This window comes from Anomaloglossus baeobatrachus, chromosome 12, assembly GCF_048569485.1.
Source record: "Anomaloglossus baeobatrachus isolate aAnoBae1 chromosome 12, aAnoBae1.hap1, whole genome shotgun sequence".
NCBI lineage: Eukaryota > Metazoa > Chordata > Amphibia > Anura > Aromobatidae > Anomaloglossus > Anomaloglossus baeobatrachus.
Window position 1 is genome coordinate 82176495 of NC_134364.1, and position 16140 is coordinate 82192634.

The 16140-nt window shown below is 54.2% G+C and overlaps 1 protein-coding gene across 8 annotated transcripts in view; it reads right to left on the reverse strand.

Annotated features, from left to right (window-relative positions):
* Window positions 1–16140, reverse strand: part of STRN3 (striatin 3) — a 110849-nt gene that overhangs the window by 19192 nt on the left and 75517 nt on the right. For all 8 annotated transcript variants that reach the window (XM_075330257.1, XM_075330254.1, XM_075330251.1 and 5 more), the window contains one exon: window positions 4924–5064. In XM_075330257.1, the coding sequence (XP_075186372.1) occupies window positions 4924–5064 (141 nt within the window). The remainder of the gene's footprint in view (window positions 1–4923; window positions 5065–16140) is intronic.

Consider the following 16140-nt stretch of genomic DNA (forward strand, 5'->3'; position numbering starts at 1 on the left):
ACTCTGCGGAGTGACGTGACTGCCACTAGGAAGACCACCTTCTGCGAAAGGCGTGAAAGAGAAATATCCCTCATTGGCTCGAAGGGTGGTTTCTGAAGAGCCGGTATCACCCTGTTCAGATCCCAGGGTTCTAGCTGACGCCTGTAAGGAGGGACTATGTGGCAAACCCCCTGCAGGAACGTGCGTACCTGAGGAAGCCTGGCTAGACGCTTTTGAAAAAAACACAGAAAGCGCCGAAACTTGGCCCTTAAGGGAACCGAGAGACAACCCCTTTTCCATTCCGGATTGAAGGAAGGACAGAAAAGTGGGCAAGGCGAATGGCCAGAGAGTAAAACCCTGATCAGAGCACCAGGATAAGAAGATCTTCCACGTCCTGTGGTAGATCTTGGCGGACGTTGGTTTCCTGGCCTGTCTCATAGTGGCAATGACCTCTTGAGATAACCCTGGAGTGCGTCTGCCGCCAGAGCTCTGTGATCTTGAGAACGTGCCATGAATGCCGGGACTTTGTTGTTGTGCCGGGACGCCAATAGGTCGACGTCCGGCTTCCCCCAGCGGCCACAAATCTCTTGAAACACGTCCGGGTGAAGGGACCATTCCCCTGCGTCCATGCCCTGGCGACTGAGAAAGACTGCTTCCCAGTTTTCTACGCCCGGGATGTGAACTGCGGAGATGGTGGAGGCTGTGGCTTCCACCCACAGCAGAATCCGCCGGACTTCCTGGAAGGCTTGCCGACTGCGTGTGCCGCCTTGGTGGTTGATGTATGCCACCGCCGTGGCGTTGTCCGACTGAATTCGGATCTGCCTGCCTTCCAGCCATGGCTGGAACGCTTTTAGGGCTAGATACACTGCCCTTACCTCCAGAGCATTGATCTGGAGGGAGGACTCTGGCTGAGTCTATGTACCCTGAGTCCTGTGGCGGAGGAAGACTCCCTGACAGACTCGCGTCCGCCGTGACCACAGCCCAGGATGGGGGCAGGAAGGATTTTCCCTTCGACAAGAAGTGGGAAGAAGCCACCACTGAAGGGAGGCCTTGGCTGCCCGAGAAGAGAAACGTTCCTGTCGAGGGACGTCGATTTCCTGTCCCATTTGCGGAGAATGTCCCATTGAAGTGGAGGCAGATGAAACTGCGCAAACGGAACTGCCTCCATTGCTGCCACCAACTTCCCTAGGAAGTGCATGAGGCGCCTCAAAGGGTGTGACTGGGCTCGAAGGAGCGATTGCACCCCTGTCTGTAGTGAACGCTGTTTGTCCGGCGGAAGCTTCACTATCGCTGAGAGAGTATGAAACTCCATGCCGAGATATGGCAGTGATTGGGCCGGTGTCAATTTTGACTTTGGGAAATTGATGATCCACCCGAATCTCTGGAGAGTCTCCAGAGCAATGTTCAGGCTGTGTTGGCATGCCACCCGAGCGGGGGCCTTGACCAGCAGATTGTCTAAGTAAGGGATCACCGAGTGTCCCTGAGAGTGTAGGACTGCTACCACCGTTGTCATGACCTTGGTGAAGACCCGTGGGGCTGTCGCCAGGCCGAAAGTTAGTGCCACGAACTGAAGGTGTTCGTCCCCTATGGCGAAGCGCAGGAAGCGCTGATGCTCTGGTACAATCGGCACGTGGAGATAAGTATCCCTGATGTCGATTGATGCTAGGAAGTCTCCTTGGGCCATCAAGGCGATGGCAAAGCGGAGAGATTCCATCCGGAACCGTCAGGTTCTCTGTCCGTTGAGCAGTGTGAAGTCCAGAACGAGGCGGAGTGATCCGTCCTATCTGGTACCACGAACAAGCTGGAGTAAAAAGCCGCGACTACGTTCTTGAAGGGGAACGAGGATCGCAACTCCTCCTGCCTTCGGAGTGTTCACCGCCTGGAAACGTGCATCGGCTCGCTCGGGGGACGGAGATGCTCTGAAGAAACGAGTGGGAGGACGAGAACTGAGCTCTATCCTGTGACCGTAAGACAGAATGTCTCCTACATCGGTCTTTGGCATGTGGGGACCACTCCCCTGACCTGGACCGCCATGCAGAAGAGGTTCTCTGGCTCTTCTGTGGCCCGTTGGACGATGAGGATTTTGACCTAGCTGAGGGTGCTGAGGTCCCTTTGGATTGGGCTGGGTAGGCACGAGTCCTTGCGGACTGCCACCAGAGAGGCGGATGCTACCGCTGTGCGGTTGGCCGAGTCCAGGACAGCATGCACGGCGGAGGATGAAAATACCACCGCCTGAGACGTCAAAGACGCTAATTGCGGAGCAGTGGCATTCTTGAGCGTGGAACAGTCAGCCACTGCTCCTACTGATCTAGCCGCCAGTCAAGAGACTGGAGGGCACCTTGTGACACTGAGCCCAAACCTTAACAACGTCAGAGGGGAAGGGACAACGTGTGTTATAAGGCGTTCAGTAAAACGCTTGTCCGGGAAGGTGTGCTTCTGGACAGTATCTGTGAAGCCTTGGCCACGTCCGGACAGAGTCCTGGGTTGCGACCTCCGCCCCATCCTCTAGAGGGTCCTCAAGCTGAGACCCTTGATGAAGTCGGGGAAGATTCCAAGCAAGGCTGCTTAGCCGGACTGGGACTGCGGTTCGTGCTGGAGTCCACCACGTAATAACTAGAGGCCACCCCAGGAGCACGCTTCGTCGCAGACCGATAGAGGCCTGGGGCGATCCCGCAGTGCCCGGGGCCTGTGTAAGGGGCCGGTCTGGACTGCAAACTCCTAGTCTCTTAGCAGACCATTTGTCCATAGCCTGAGCCATGGACTCAGAGTTTCTCAGCAAAAGCTGCAACTCTGTCCCTGCCGCCTGTACAGGGAACGCTGGCAGAGCTCAACCAAGGCCCCCGGCTCCGGCTGAGCGAGTGCCACATGGCCCGAGCAATGCTCACAGTGATCACTGAGGATACATATGTATAGCCGAACTGTGAAACTGCATACAAACATTATATATCCATATATACAGTTCATCACTCTAGGGGGCCCAGCATCGAGAAGAAGCCCCCTGGCGTACCGACCCTGAAGCAGTATGTGCTGCTTAAAGACATGGCTGTCGGCGTATACAGTGGAGGGGGGAGCCGTGGGCGTAACCCCAAAAGTGCGGGAATCTGGTGCCCCGAGTGAAACGTGAGGGGGCGGAGGACAGCCAAGTGTGCTCCAGCCCTCACTGTCAGCCTCCGACTGACCGTCCCGCCCTTCCCCCTGACTGGCAGGGCCGGGGGCGGGAGTTTAAGGCGCTAGGCCGCAAAAGCCGGGAGCTAAAGTTACAAACCGCGGCCGGCAAGCAGGCGCGGTCGGCGCGGTAGTCGCCAAGTCTGAGGCCAAGGTGCTCTCTGCACCGTCCCCAAGGGGACACTGAGTACCTTGCGGGGATCAGTTCCGTAGCGTGATTAGTGAGGGGGGCGGAGGACAGCGAAGTGTGCTCCGGCCCTCACTGTCGGCGTCAGCCCGACTGTCCCGCCCTTCCCCCTGACTGGCAGGTCCGGGGGCGGGAGTTTAAGGCACTAGGCCGCGAAAGCCGGGTGCTAAAGTTAAACACCGCGGCCGGCCGGCAGGCGCGGTCGGCGCGGTAGTACCGTACCAACCCAGCAGTCGCTGCCAAATCTGCCAAGGTGCTCCATGCACAGTCCCCAAGGGGACACTGAGTACCTCTGTGCCGTAGAGTGCTTAGTGAGGGGGACGGAGGACAGCGAAGTGTGCTCCAGCTCTCACTGTCGGCGTTAGACCGACCATCCCGCCCTTCCCCCTGACTGGCAGGGCCGGGGGCGGGAGTGAAAAGGCACTAGGCCGCAAAAGCCGGGGACTAAAGTTAAGAACCGCGGCCGGCAGGCAGGCGCGGTCGGCGCGGTAGTCCTGGCGTCATCCGAATCACCTCGGGCGCTGCAGCGTCTGAGGCCAAGGTGCTCTATGCACCGTCCCCAAGGGGACACAGAGTACCTGTAGATGCAGGGCCCTGTCCCTGATGATACTCTGTCTCCTGTCCGGCAGAATCCCACAGGGGCTGCGGAGGGAGGCCGGTCCCAGTGCCTGGATGACCGGATAGGATCCCACTTCACCCAGAGCCCATAAGGGATGGGGAAGGAAAACAGCATGTGGCTCCTGCCTGTGTACCCGCAATGGGTACCTCAACCTTAACAACACCGCCGACTTAGTGGGGTGAGAAGGGAGCATGCCGGGGGCCCTGTTATGGGCCCTCTTTTCTTCCATCCGATCTAGTCAGCAGCTGCTGCTGACCAAATTGTGGAGCTTGCGTGGATGTGTGCCTCCTTCGCACAAAGCATAAAAACTGAGGAGCCCGTGATGCACGGGAGGGTGTATAGCAGAGGGGAGGGGTTTACACTTTTAAGTGTAATACTTTGTGTGGCCTCCGGAGGCAGTAGCTATACACCCAATTGTCTGGGTCTCCCAATGGAGCGACAAAGAAAGTTTGCTATTGACTTGCTTTTTCAATCTGTTGTGGTTGTCGTACTGAGAGAGATTTTATCTAACATAGTGTGCAGCTGGTTTCCAAGGATCTTGGCCAGTAGTGCCTGATCAGTGTGCTCTGTAGTTCTACGAGGAGTTAACTCCCAACATTCTAGCCAAAGAATTAGCTGCTTTATACTCTCCCCCTCCGCTTGAGAGTGCTCATCAATCCAGCATAATCAAAATTTTCCTTAACATATCCCTCTTCTCATACCCCATCCCTCGCTTATTCTTAGAAGTTACCTCTAAATTCAAATATAATTATATCAGTGAAAACTCAATTACTATTAATGTGTAGTAGCAGGATGAAGCTCCTGATGAGAACTGTCACTCAAGAAGAAGTGCCCCCACAAGCAACAAGGAAGTAAGGAGACTGCGTAGCTGCGGGCTGCTCAGGAGACAACTTGAGAAAAGCTCTTACATATCACGTCCTGGACACCCGCCCGTCTCCATTTTATAAGTGCACTGTAAGGGTAAAATACTTACTAGAATCAGACGGTGCAGACAACTGCAGCACGGACTGTGACGTCTCAAGATCATAAATCACAATACAGCCAGAGGTGAAAGAGGCAACGGCGTGGGCCGGCTCACAGCCTATAAAATCCACTGATGTGGGGATGCCATGTTCTAATGGAGACAAAATAACATGGTTACAAGTGATTTCATTTATTAAACTCAAAATGTACATAAACAGCTAAAAAAAGGGCCCTGTCATTGGATTTTTGATGCCCAACTTACAATAGCTACAATTCAGGCCTGGCTGCAGAATTATATATTTATTACTATTAACTATACTGAGCTGGCACTGCACTAGGAGACTGACCGGTCTCTACTTATGTACACACTCGGGAGAGACCGGTCAATCACCTGCAATAGCGCTGGGAAGAGTCAGCCAATGGGGCACCGGACTAGTCTGGTCTCCAGCTATGGTCCTCCGATGGATTTTTAAAGCATATTCTCCTTGTAACGCAAGACGTGTTTCAAAGAAAAGAAGGGAATTTTGTTTACTTACCGTAAATTCCTTTTCTTCTAGCTCCAATTGGGAGACCCAGACAATTGGGTGTATAGGCTATGCCTCCGGAGGCCACACAAAGTATTACACTAAAAGTGTAAAGCCCCTCCCCTTCTGCCTATACACCCCCCGTGCTCTCACGGGCTCCTCAGTTTTGGTGCAAAAGCAAGAAGGAGGAAAAAAGTATAAACTGGTTTAAAGTAAATTCAATCCGAAGGAATATCGGAGAACTGAAACCATTCAACATGAACAACATGTGTACACACAAAAAAACAGGGGCGGGTGCTGGGTCTCCCAATTGGAGCTAGAAGAAAAGGAATTTACGGTAAGTAAACAAAATTCCCTTCTTCTTTGTCGCTCCATTGGGAGACCCAGACAATTGGGACGTCCAAAAGCAGTCCCTGGGTGGGTAAATAATACCTCATAATAGAGCCGTAACGGCTCCGTCCTACAGGTGGGCAACCGCCGCCTGAAGGACTCGCCTACCTAGGCTGGCATCTGCCGAAGCATAGGTATGCACCTGATAGTGTTTCGTGAAAGTGTGCAGGCTCGACCAGGTGGCTGCCTGACACACCTGCTGAGCCGTAGCCTGGTGCCGCAAGGCCCAGGACGCTCCCACGGCCCCTGGTAGAATGGGCCTTCAGCCCTGAGGGAACCGGAAGCCCCGAGGAACGATAAGCTTCGAGAATTGGTTCCTTGATCCACCGAGCCAGGGTTGATTTGGAAGCTTGTGTCCCTTTACGCTGGCCAGCGACAAGGACAAAGAGTGCATCCGAGCGGCGCAGGGGCGCCGTACGAGAAATGTAGAATCTGAGTGCTCTCACCAGATCTAACAAGTGCAAATCCTTTTCACATTGGTGAACTGGATGAGGACAAAAAGAGGGTAAGGAGATATCCTGATTGAGATGAAAGGGGGATACCACCTTAGGGAGAAATTCCGGAACCGGACGCAGAACCACCTTGTCCTGGTGAAACACCAGGAAAGGGGCTTTGCATGACAAACGCTGCTAAGCTCCGACACTCTCCAAAGTGAAGTGACTGCTACCAGGAAAACCACTTTCTGCGAAAGGCGTGAGAGAGAGATATCCCTCATTGGCTCGAACGGTGGTTTCTGAAGAACCATCAGCACCCTGTTCAGATCCCAGGGTTCTAACGGACGCTTGTAAGGAGGGACGATGTGACAAACCCCCTGCAGGAACGTGCGTACCTGTGGAAGTCTGGCTAGGCGCTTCTGGAAAAACACAGAGAGCGCAGAGACTTGTCCCTTAATGGAGCCCGAGCGACAAACCCTTTTCCAATCCGGATTGAAGGAAGGACAGAAAAGTGGGCAAGGCAAATGGCCAGGGGGAAAAAACCCTGAGCAGAGCACCACGACAGGAATATTTTCCACGTCCTGTGGTAAATCTTGGCGGACGTTGGTTTCCTGGCCTGTCTCATAGTGGCAATGACCTCTTGAGATAATCCTGAAGACGCTAAGACCCAGGACTCAATGGCCACACAGTCAGGTTGAGGGCCGCAGAATTCAGATGGAAAAACGGCCCTTGAGACAGCAAGTCTGGTCGGTCTGGTAGTGCCCACGGTTGGCCGACCGTGAGATGCCACAGATCCGGGTACCACGACCTCCTCGGCCAGTCTGGAGCGACGAGGATGGCGCGGCGGCAGTCGGCCCTGATCTTGTGTAACACTCTGGGCAACAGTGCCAGAGGAGGAAACACATAAGGGAGTTGAAACTGCGACCAATCCTGAACTAAGGCGTCTGCCGCCAGAGCTCTGTGATCGTGAGATCGTGCCATGAATGCCGTGACCTTGTTGTTGTGCCGGGACGCCATTAGGTCGACGTCCGGCATCCCCCAGCGGCAACAGATCTCCTGAAACACGTCCGGGTGAAGGGACCATTCCCCTGCGTCCATGCCCTGGCGACTGAGAAAGTCTGCTTCCCAGTTTTCTACGCCCGGGATGTGAACTGCGGAGATGGTGGAGGCCGTGGCTTCCACCCACATCAAAATCCGCCGGACTTCCTGGAAGGCTTGCCGACTGCGTGTTCCGCCTTGGTGGTTGATGTAAGCCACCGCTGTGGAGTTGTCCGACTGAATTCGGATCTGCTTGCCTTCCAGCCACTGCTGGAACGCTTTTAGGGCAAGATACACTGCCCTGATCTCCAGAACATTGATCTGAAGGGAGGACTCTTGCTGAGTCCACGTACCCTGAGCCCTGTGGTGGAGAAAGACTGCTCCCCACCCTGACAGACTCGCGTCCGTCGTGACCACCGCCCAGGATGGGGGTAGGAAGGATTTCCCCTTCGATAATGAAGTGGGAAGAAGCCACCACCGAAGGGAAGCTTTGGTTGCCTGAGAGAGGGAGACGTTCCTGTCGAGGGACGTCGACTTCCTGTCCCATTTTCGTAGGATGTCCCATTGAAGAGGACGCAGGTGAAACTGCGCGAAAGGGACTGCCTCCATTGCTGCCACCATCTTCCCTAGGAAGTGCATGAGGCGCCTCAAGGAGTGTGACTGACCTTGAAGGAGAGATTGCAACCCTGTCTGCAGTGACCACTGTTTGTTCAGCGGGAGCATCACCATCGCTGAGAGAGTATGAAACTCCATGCCAAGATATGTCAGCGATTGGGCCGGTGTCAGATTTGACTTTGGAAAATTGATGATCCACCCGAAACTCTGGAGAGTCTCCAGAGTAGCGTTGAGACTGTGTTGGCATGCCTCTTGAGAGGGTGCCTTGACCAGCAGATCGTCTAAGTAAGGGATCACCGAGTGACCCTGAGAGTGGAGGACCGCAACTACTGTAGCCATGACCTTGGTGAAAACCCGTGGGGCTGTCGCCAGGCCGAACGGCAGTGCCGCGAACTGAAGGTGTTCGTTTCCTGTGGCGAAGCGCAGGAAGCGCTGATGCTCTGGAGCAATCGGTACGTGGAGATAAGCATCTTTGATATCGATCGATGCAAGGAAATCTCCTTGGGACATTGAGGCGATGACGGAGCGGAGGGATTCCATCCGGAACCGCCTGGTCTTTACGTGTTTGTTGAGCAGTTTTAGGTCCAGGACAGGACGGAAAGAGCCGTCCTTCTTTGGAACCACAAACAGGTTGGAGTAAAAACCGTGACCCTGTTGCTGAAGAGGAACCGGGACCACCACTCCTTCTGCCTTCAGAGTGCCCACCGCCTGCAGAAGAGCATCGGCTCGCTCGGGAGGCGGAGATGTTCTGAAGAATCGAGTCGGAGGACGAGAGCTGAACTCTATCCTGTAACCGTGAGACAGAATGTCTCTCACCCAACGGTCTTTTACCTGTGGCAGCCAGGTGTCGCAAAAGCGGGAGAGCCTGCCACCGACAGAGGATGCGGTGTGAGGAGGTCGTAAGTCATGAGGAAGCCGCCTTGGTAGCGGCACCTCCGGCGGTCTTTTTAGGGCGTGACTTAGACCGCCATGATTCGGAGTTCCTCTGATCCTTCTGAGGCCTTTTGGACGAGGAGAATTGGGACCTGCCCGTACCCCGAGAGGACCGAAACCTCGACTGTCCCCTCCTCTGTTGGGGTATGTTTGGTTTGGCCTGGGGTAAGGATGTTTCCTTTCCCTTGGATTGTTTGATGATTTCATCTAATCTCTCACCAAACAAACGGTCGCCAGAAAATGGCAAACTGGTTAAGCACTTTTTGGAAGCCGAATCTGCCTTCCATTCCCGTAGCCACAAGGCCCTGCGTATTGCCACCGAATTGTCGGCTGTAACCGCCGTACGGCTCGCAGAGTCCAGGACAGCATTTATAGCGTAGGACGCAAATGCCGACGTTTGAGAGGTTATGGACGCCACTTGCGGCGCAGACGTACGTGTGAGTGCGTCAATTTGCGCTTGACCCGCTGAGATAGCTTGGAGTGCCCATACGGCTGCGAATGCTGGAGCAAAAGACGCGCCGATAGCTTCATAGATGGATTTCAACCAGAGCTCCATCTGTCTGTCAGTGGCATCCTTGAGTGAAGCCCCATCTTCCACTGCAACTATGGATCTAGCCGCCAGTCTGGAGATTGGAGGATCCACCTTGGGACACTGAGTCCAGCCCTTGACCACGTCAGGGGGAAAGGGATAACGTGTATCCTTAAGGCGCTTGGAAAAACGCTTATCTGGACAAGCTCGGTGTTTCTGGACTGCCTCTCTGAAGTCAGAGTGGTCCAGAAACATACTCGTTGTACGTTTGGGAAACCTGAAACGGAATTTCTCCTGCTGAGATGCTGATTCCTCCACTGGAGGAGCTGAGGGAGAAATATCCAACATTTGATTGATGGACGCGATAAGATCATTCACTATGGCGTCCCCATCAGGAGTATCAAGGTTGAGAGCGGCCTCAGGATCAGAATCCTGATCAGCTACCTCCGCTTAATCATACAGAGAGTCCTCCCGCTGAGACCCTGAACAATGTGATGATGTCGAGGGAATTTCCAAGCGAGCTCGCTTAAGCAGTCTGGGGCTGCGGTCCGTGTCAGAGACCTCACCCTGGGATCTATGAGACACCCCGGGAGGACATTGTCGTTCCAACTGAGGGGGACCAGGGAGCAATGATTCCACAGTGCCCATGGTCTGAGATACCGGTCTGGACTGCAAGGCTTCTAGTATCTTAGCCATAGTCTCAGAAAGTCTATCAGTAAAAACTGCAAACTCCGTCCCTGTCACCTGGACAGTGTTAGCAGGTGGTTCCCCCTGGGCCACCCTTAGCAGAGGCTCCGGCTGAGTAAGTGCCACAGGGGCCGAGCATTGCACACAATGAGGGTCAGTGGAACCTGCCGGTAGTATAGCCGTACATGCGGCGCAGGCAGCATAGTAAGCCTGTTCTTTGGCACCCTTGCTTTTTGTGGATGACATGCTGTTGTCTCCTCTGAGCAATCCAGGAGGGTATATAGCCAAAAATCAACCGTGCACCATACAGTGTAAAGTATAGCCTATAATCATATAATCTATAAGTACACTTCTGCACTAGTGGGGCCAGCACCACAGGTGCTGCTTACCGCCCGCTGAAAGCGGTTGTGTGGTCACCAGAATCCCTGCCTGGCTCTCCCAGAGCTTGTCTCCCCTCTCCAGCGTCAGAGGAGCTGACAGGAATGGCTGCCGGCGTCCTGAGGAGAGGAGGGGGCCGTGGGCGTGCCCTAGAAAGTGCGGGAATCTGGTGCCCCACTGTGCACAGTGAGGGGGGTGGAGTATGCAAAGCATGTTCCAGCCCTCAGTGCTGACTCCTGTACAGCATCCCGCCCTTCCCCTGACTATCAGGCCTGGGGGCGGGGAAAAGAGCGAGACTAGGCCGCAAAAGCCGGGGGCTAAAGTTATAAGCGCGGCCGGCGTATAAGCGCGGTCGGCGCGGTAGTCCCCGGCGTAGTAACGTTCCCAGCCGCGCTGCAATGTAAAATGGCAGCGCGTGGTCAGCGCGGTAGTCCCCATTAAACTAACACACCCAGCCACGCTGCAGTGTGTGATGGCACAAGCGCGGTCAGCGCTGCGGTCCCCGGTGCACTAACACACCCAGCAAAGCTGGAGTGTTTCTGTGCGTGGTCCCCACGGGGACACAGAGTACCTCAAAGTAGCAGGGCCTTGTCCCTGACGATACTCGGCTCCTTGTCCAGCAGAGTCCCCAGGGGCTGTGGATGGAGCACGGTCTCAGTGCCTAGAGACCGATTAGGATCCCACTTCACCCAGAGCCCTAAAGGGGATGGGGAAGGAAAACAGCATGTGGGCTCCAGCCTCCGTACCCGCAATGGATACCTCAACCTTAACAACACCGCCGACAAGAGTGTGGTGAGAAGGGAGCATGCTGGGGGCCCTGTTATGGGCCCTCTTTTCTTCCATCCGACATAGTCAGCAGCTGCTGCTGACTAAGCTGTGGAGCTATGCGTGCATGTCTGCCTCCTTCGCACAAAGCAAGAAAACTGAGGAGCCCGTGAGAGCACGGGGGGTGTATAGGCAGAAGGGGAGGGGCTTTACACTTTTAGTGTAATACTTTGTGTGGCCTCCGGAGGCATAGCCTATACACCCAATTGTCTGGGTCTCCCAATGGAGCGACAAAGAAATATACCTTTCTGCAATTGTGCTGCGATTCATACCAGCGTTTTGGGCAACAGATTATCTCTAGAGTACTAGTTCGCCTACTGCTATGTAGTCCTCTATATTCATAAGCTCTTTATAACCCCCACCCCAGCACTGATTGGCAGCTTTCTGCCTATGTTATACAGGGCTCAGCATTCAGAGAAGTGCTAGATCTGCAGCAGACAAAGAAGGGAATTTTGTTACTTACCGTAAATTCCTTTTCTTCTAGCTCCAATTGGGAGACCCAGACGATTGACGATTGGGTGAATAGCTACTGCCTCCGGAGGCCACACAAAGTATTACACTAAAAAGTGTAAGGCCCCTCCCCTTCTGCATATACACCCCCCGTGGGATCACGGGCTGCTTCAGTTTTAGTGCAAAAGCAAGAAGGAGGAAAGCCAATAATTGGTTAAACAATTCAATCCGAAGGAACATCGGAGAACTGAAACCATTCAACATGAACAACATGTGTACCCGAACAACCAAAAATCCCGAAGGAACAGGGGCGGGTGCTGGGTCTCCCAATTGGAGCTAGAAGAAAAGGAATTTACGGTAAGTAACAAAATTCCCTTCTTCTTCGGCGCTCCATTGGGAGACCCAGACGATTGGGACGTCCAAAAGCAGTCCCTGGGTGGGTAAATTAATACCTCAAGTTTGGACTGTAAAAACAGCCCTTCCCTACATGGAGGCAACCGCCGCCTGCAGGACTCTTCTACTTAGGCTGGCATCCGCCTAAGCGTAGGCATGCACCTGATAACGCTTGGTGAAGGTGTGCAGACTCGCCCAGGTAGCCGCCTGGCACACCTGCTGAGCCGTAGCCTGGTGCCATAATGTCCAGGACGCACCCATGGCTCTGGTAGAATGGGCCTTCAGCCCTGATGGAACCGGAAGCCCAGCAAAACGGTAGGCTTCAAGAATTGGTTCCTTGATCCATCGAGCCAGGGTGGATTTGGAAGCCTGCGACCCTTTGCGCTGACCAGCGACAAGTACAAAGAGTGCATCCGAGCGGCGCAGGGGCGCCGTGCGGGAAATGTAGATTCTGAGCGCTCTCATCAGATCCAACAAATGCAAATCCAATTCATATCGATGAACTGGATGAGGACAAAAGGAAGGTAAGGAGATATCCTGACTGAGATGAAAAGGGGGATACCACCTTAGGGAGAAACCCCGGAATCAGGCGCAGCACTACCTTGTCTTGGTGAAACACCAGGAAGGGAGCTTTGGATGACCGCGCTGCTAGCTCGGACACTCTCTGAAGAGACGTGACCGCTACCAAAAAGGCCACTTTCTGTGAAAGTCGAGAAAATGAAACATCCCTCAGAGGCTCAAAGGGCGGCTCCTGGAGAGCAATTAGTACCCTGTTCAGATCCCATGGGTCCAACGGCCTCTTGTACGGAGGGACAATGTGACAAACCCCCTGCAGGAACGTGCGTACCTGAGGAAGTCGTACTATGCGCTTCTGAAGGAATACAGACAGCGCTGGGACTCGTCCGTTAAGGGAGCCGAGCGACAAACCTTTTCCCAAACCAGATTGCAGGAAGGAAGGAAAAGTAGGCAATGCAAATGTCCAGGGAGACACTCCCTGAGCAGAGCCCTAAGATAAGAATATCTTCCACGTCTTGTGGTAGATCTTGGCAGACGTCGGCTTCCTAGCCCGTCTCATGGTGACAATGACGTCTTGAGATAATCCTGAAGACGCTAGGATCCAGGACTCAATGGCCACACAGTCAGGTTCAGGGCTGTAGAATTCAGATGGAAAAAACGGCCCTTGGGACAGTAAGTCTGGCCGGTCTGGTAGTGCCCACGGTCGGCCGACCGTGAGATGCCACAGATGCAGGTACCACGACCTCCTCGGCCAGTCTGGGGCGACGAGGATGGCGCGGCGGCAATCGGAGCTGATCTTGCGTAGCCCTCTGGGCAACAGTGCCAGAGAGGGAAACACATAGGGTAGCTGGAACTGCGACCAATCCTGAACTAAGGCGCCTGCCGCCAGAGCTCTTTGATCGTGAGACCGCGCCATGAAAATCGGGCCCTTGTTGTTGTGCCGAGACGCCAGTAGGTCGACGTCCGGCCTCCCCCAGCGGCTACAGATTTCTTGAAACCCGTCCGGGTGCAGAGACCATTCCCCTGCGTCCATGCCCTGGCGACTGAGGAAGTCTGCTTCCCAGTTTTCTACGCCCGGGATGTGAACTGCGGATATGGTGTATGCTCTGTCTTCCACCCACATCAGAATCCGCCGGACTTCCTGGGAGGCTTGCCGACTGCGTGTTCCGCCTTGGTGGTTGATGTATGCCACCGCTGCGAAATTGTCCGACTGAATTCGGATCTGTTTGCCTTCCAGCCTCTGCTGGAAGGTTTGCAGGACAAGATACCCTGCCCAGATTTCCAGAACATTGATCTGAAGGGTGGACTCCTCTGAAGAGAGTCCTTGCCCGTCTGAGAAAGGGGTACGTTCCTGTCTAGGGACGTCGACTTCCCATCCCATTGGCGAAGAATGTCCTATAGAAGTGGACGCAGATGAAACTGCGCGAAAGGGACTGCCTCTGCATGAGGAGTCTTAAGGGGTGTGACTGGCCTTGAAGGAGAGACTGCACCCCCGTCTGTAGTGAACGCTGTATGTTCAGCGTGAGCTGCACTATCGCTGAGAGAGTGTGAAGCTCCATGCCAAGATATGTCAGCGATTGGGTCGGTGTCAGATTTAACTTTGAAAAGTTTATGATCCACCCGAAACTCTGGAGAGTCTCCAGCGCCACGTTCAGGCTGTGTTGGCATGCCTCTTGAGAGGGTGCCTTGACAAGTAGATCGTCCAAGTAAGGGATCACAGAGTGACCCTGAGAGTGCAGGACTACTCCCACTGCTGCCATGAACTGGTGAAAAGCCGTGGGGCTGTCGCCAGACCGAAGGGCAGGGCTACGAACTGAAGATGCTCGTCTTCAGTAACGAAACGTAGCCAACACCGGTGCTCTGGAGCAATCGGCACGTGGAGATAAGCATCCTGATGTCTATTGACGCTAGGAAATCTCCTTGAGACATTGAGGCAATGACGGAGCGGAGGGATTTCATCCGGAACCGCCTGGTTTTCAAGTGCTTGTTGAGCAGGGTTAGGTCCAAAACGGAACGGAAAAAGCCGTCGTCTTTTGGTACCACAACCAGATTGGAGTAAAAACCGTATCTTGTTCCTGAGGAGGAACAGGGATTACCACTCCTTCTGCCTGCAGAAGAGCATCGGCTCGGTCGGGAGGTGAGGAAGTTCTGAAGATCTAGTCGGAGGACGAGAACAGAACTCTATCCTGTACACGTGAGACAAAATGTCTCTCACCCACCGGTCTTTGACCTGTGGCAGCTAAATGTCGCCAAAGCGGGAGAGTCTGCCACCGACCGCGGATGCGGAGAGAGAGGGCTGAACGTCATGAGGAAACCGCCTTGGTAGGGGTTCCTCCGGCTGCTTGAGCCTGTCAGGAATCTGCGCCTCTCTGAGCCTTTTGAGTCCTTTTGGACGAGGACAATTGGGACCTGCCCGAGCCTGGGAAGGACCGAAACCTCGACTGTCCCTTCCTCTGTTGTTTGATCTGGGCTGGTGTAAGGAAGAGTCCTTACCCTTGGACTGTTTAATGATTTCATCCAATCGCTCACCAAACAGTCTGTCACCAGATAATGGCAAACTGGTTAAGCACTTTTTTGGAAGCAGAATCTGCTTTCCATTCCCTCAACCACAAGGCTCAGCGTAAAACCACGGAGTCGGCGGACGCCACTGACGTACGGCTCGTAGTGCAGGACAGCATTTATAGCGTAAGTCGCAATGCAGACATTGCGAGGTTAAGGACGCCATCTGCGGCACAGATGTACATGTGACAGTGTCCACGTGCGCAAGACCAGCTGAAATAGCTTGGAATGCCCATACGGCTGCGAATGCCGGAGCAACCGACACGCCGATAGCTTCATAGACAGAGTTCAACCAGAGGACCATCTGTCTGTCCATGGCATCTTAAGTGAAGTCCCATCTTCCACTGCAACTATGGATCTAGCCGCAAGCCTGGAGATTGGGGGATCCACCTTTGGACACTGTGTCCAGCGCTTGACCACGTCAGGGAGAAAAAAGGATAACGTGTATCCTTAATACGATTGGAGAATGCTTATTGCTTGAGATACTGAAAAGGGATTTCTCCTGCTGTGAAGCTGACTCCTCCACCGGAGGAGCTGAGGGAGAAAAATCCAACATTCCCTTGATGGACGCTAGGAGATCATTCACTATGGCGTCACCATCCGGAGTAACCGGATTGAGAGCGGTCTCAGGATCAGAGTCCTGATCAGCTACGTCTGCCTCATCATACAGAGAGTCCTGCTGGGACCCTAACCAGTGATGAAGCCGAGTGCCGCTCCCAGCGAGCTCGCTTAGACTGTCTGGGACTGTCGTCCGTGTCAGAGCCTGCGCCCTGGGATGCATGGGACCCCCCCCGGAGCACTGATTTGTTCCAAATGAGGGCGGCCAGGGAGCATTGTATCAACATTGCCCATGGTCCGTCTGGACTGCAAAGTCTCTAAGATGTTAGTCACAGTCACAGACAATCTATCAGCCGAAACTGCAGCTCCGTCCCTGTCCCTGGACAGGGTTCACAGGT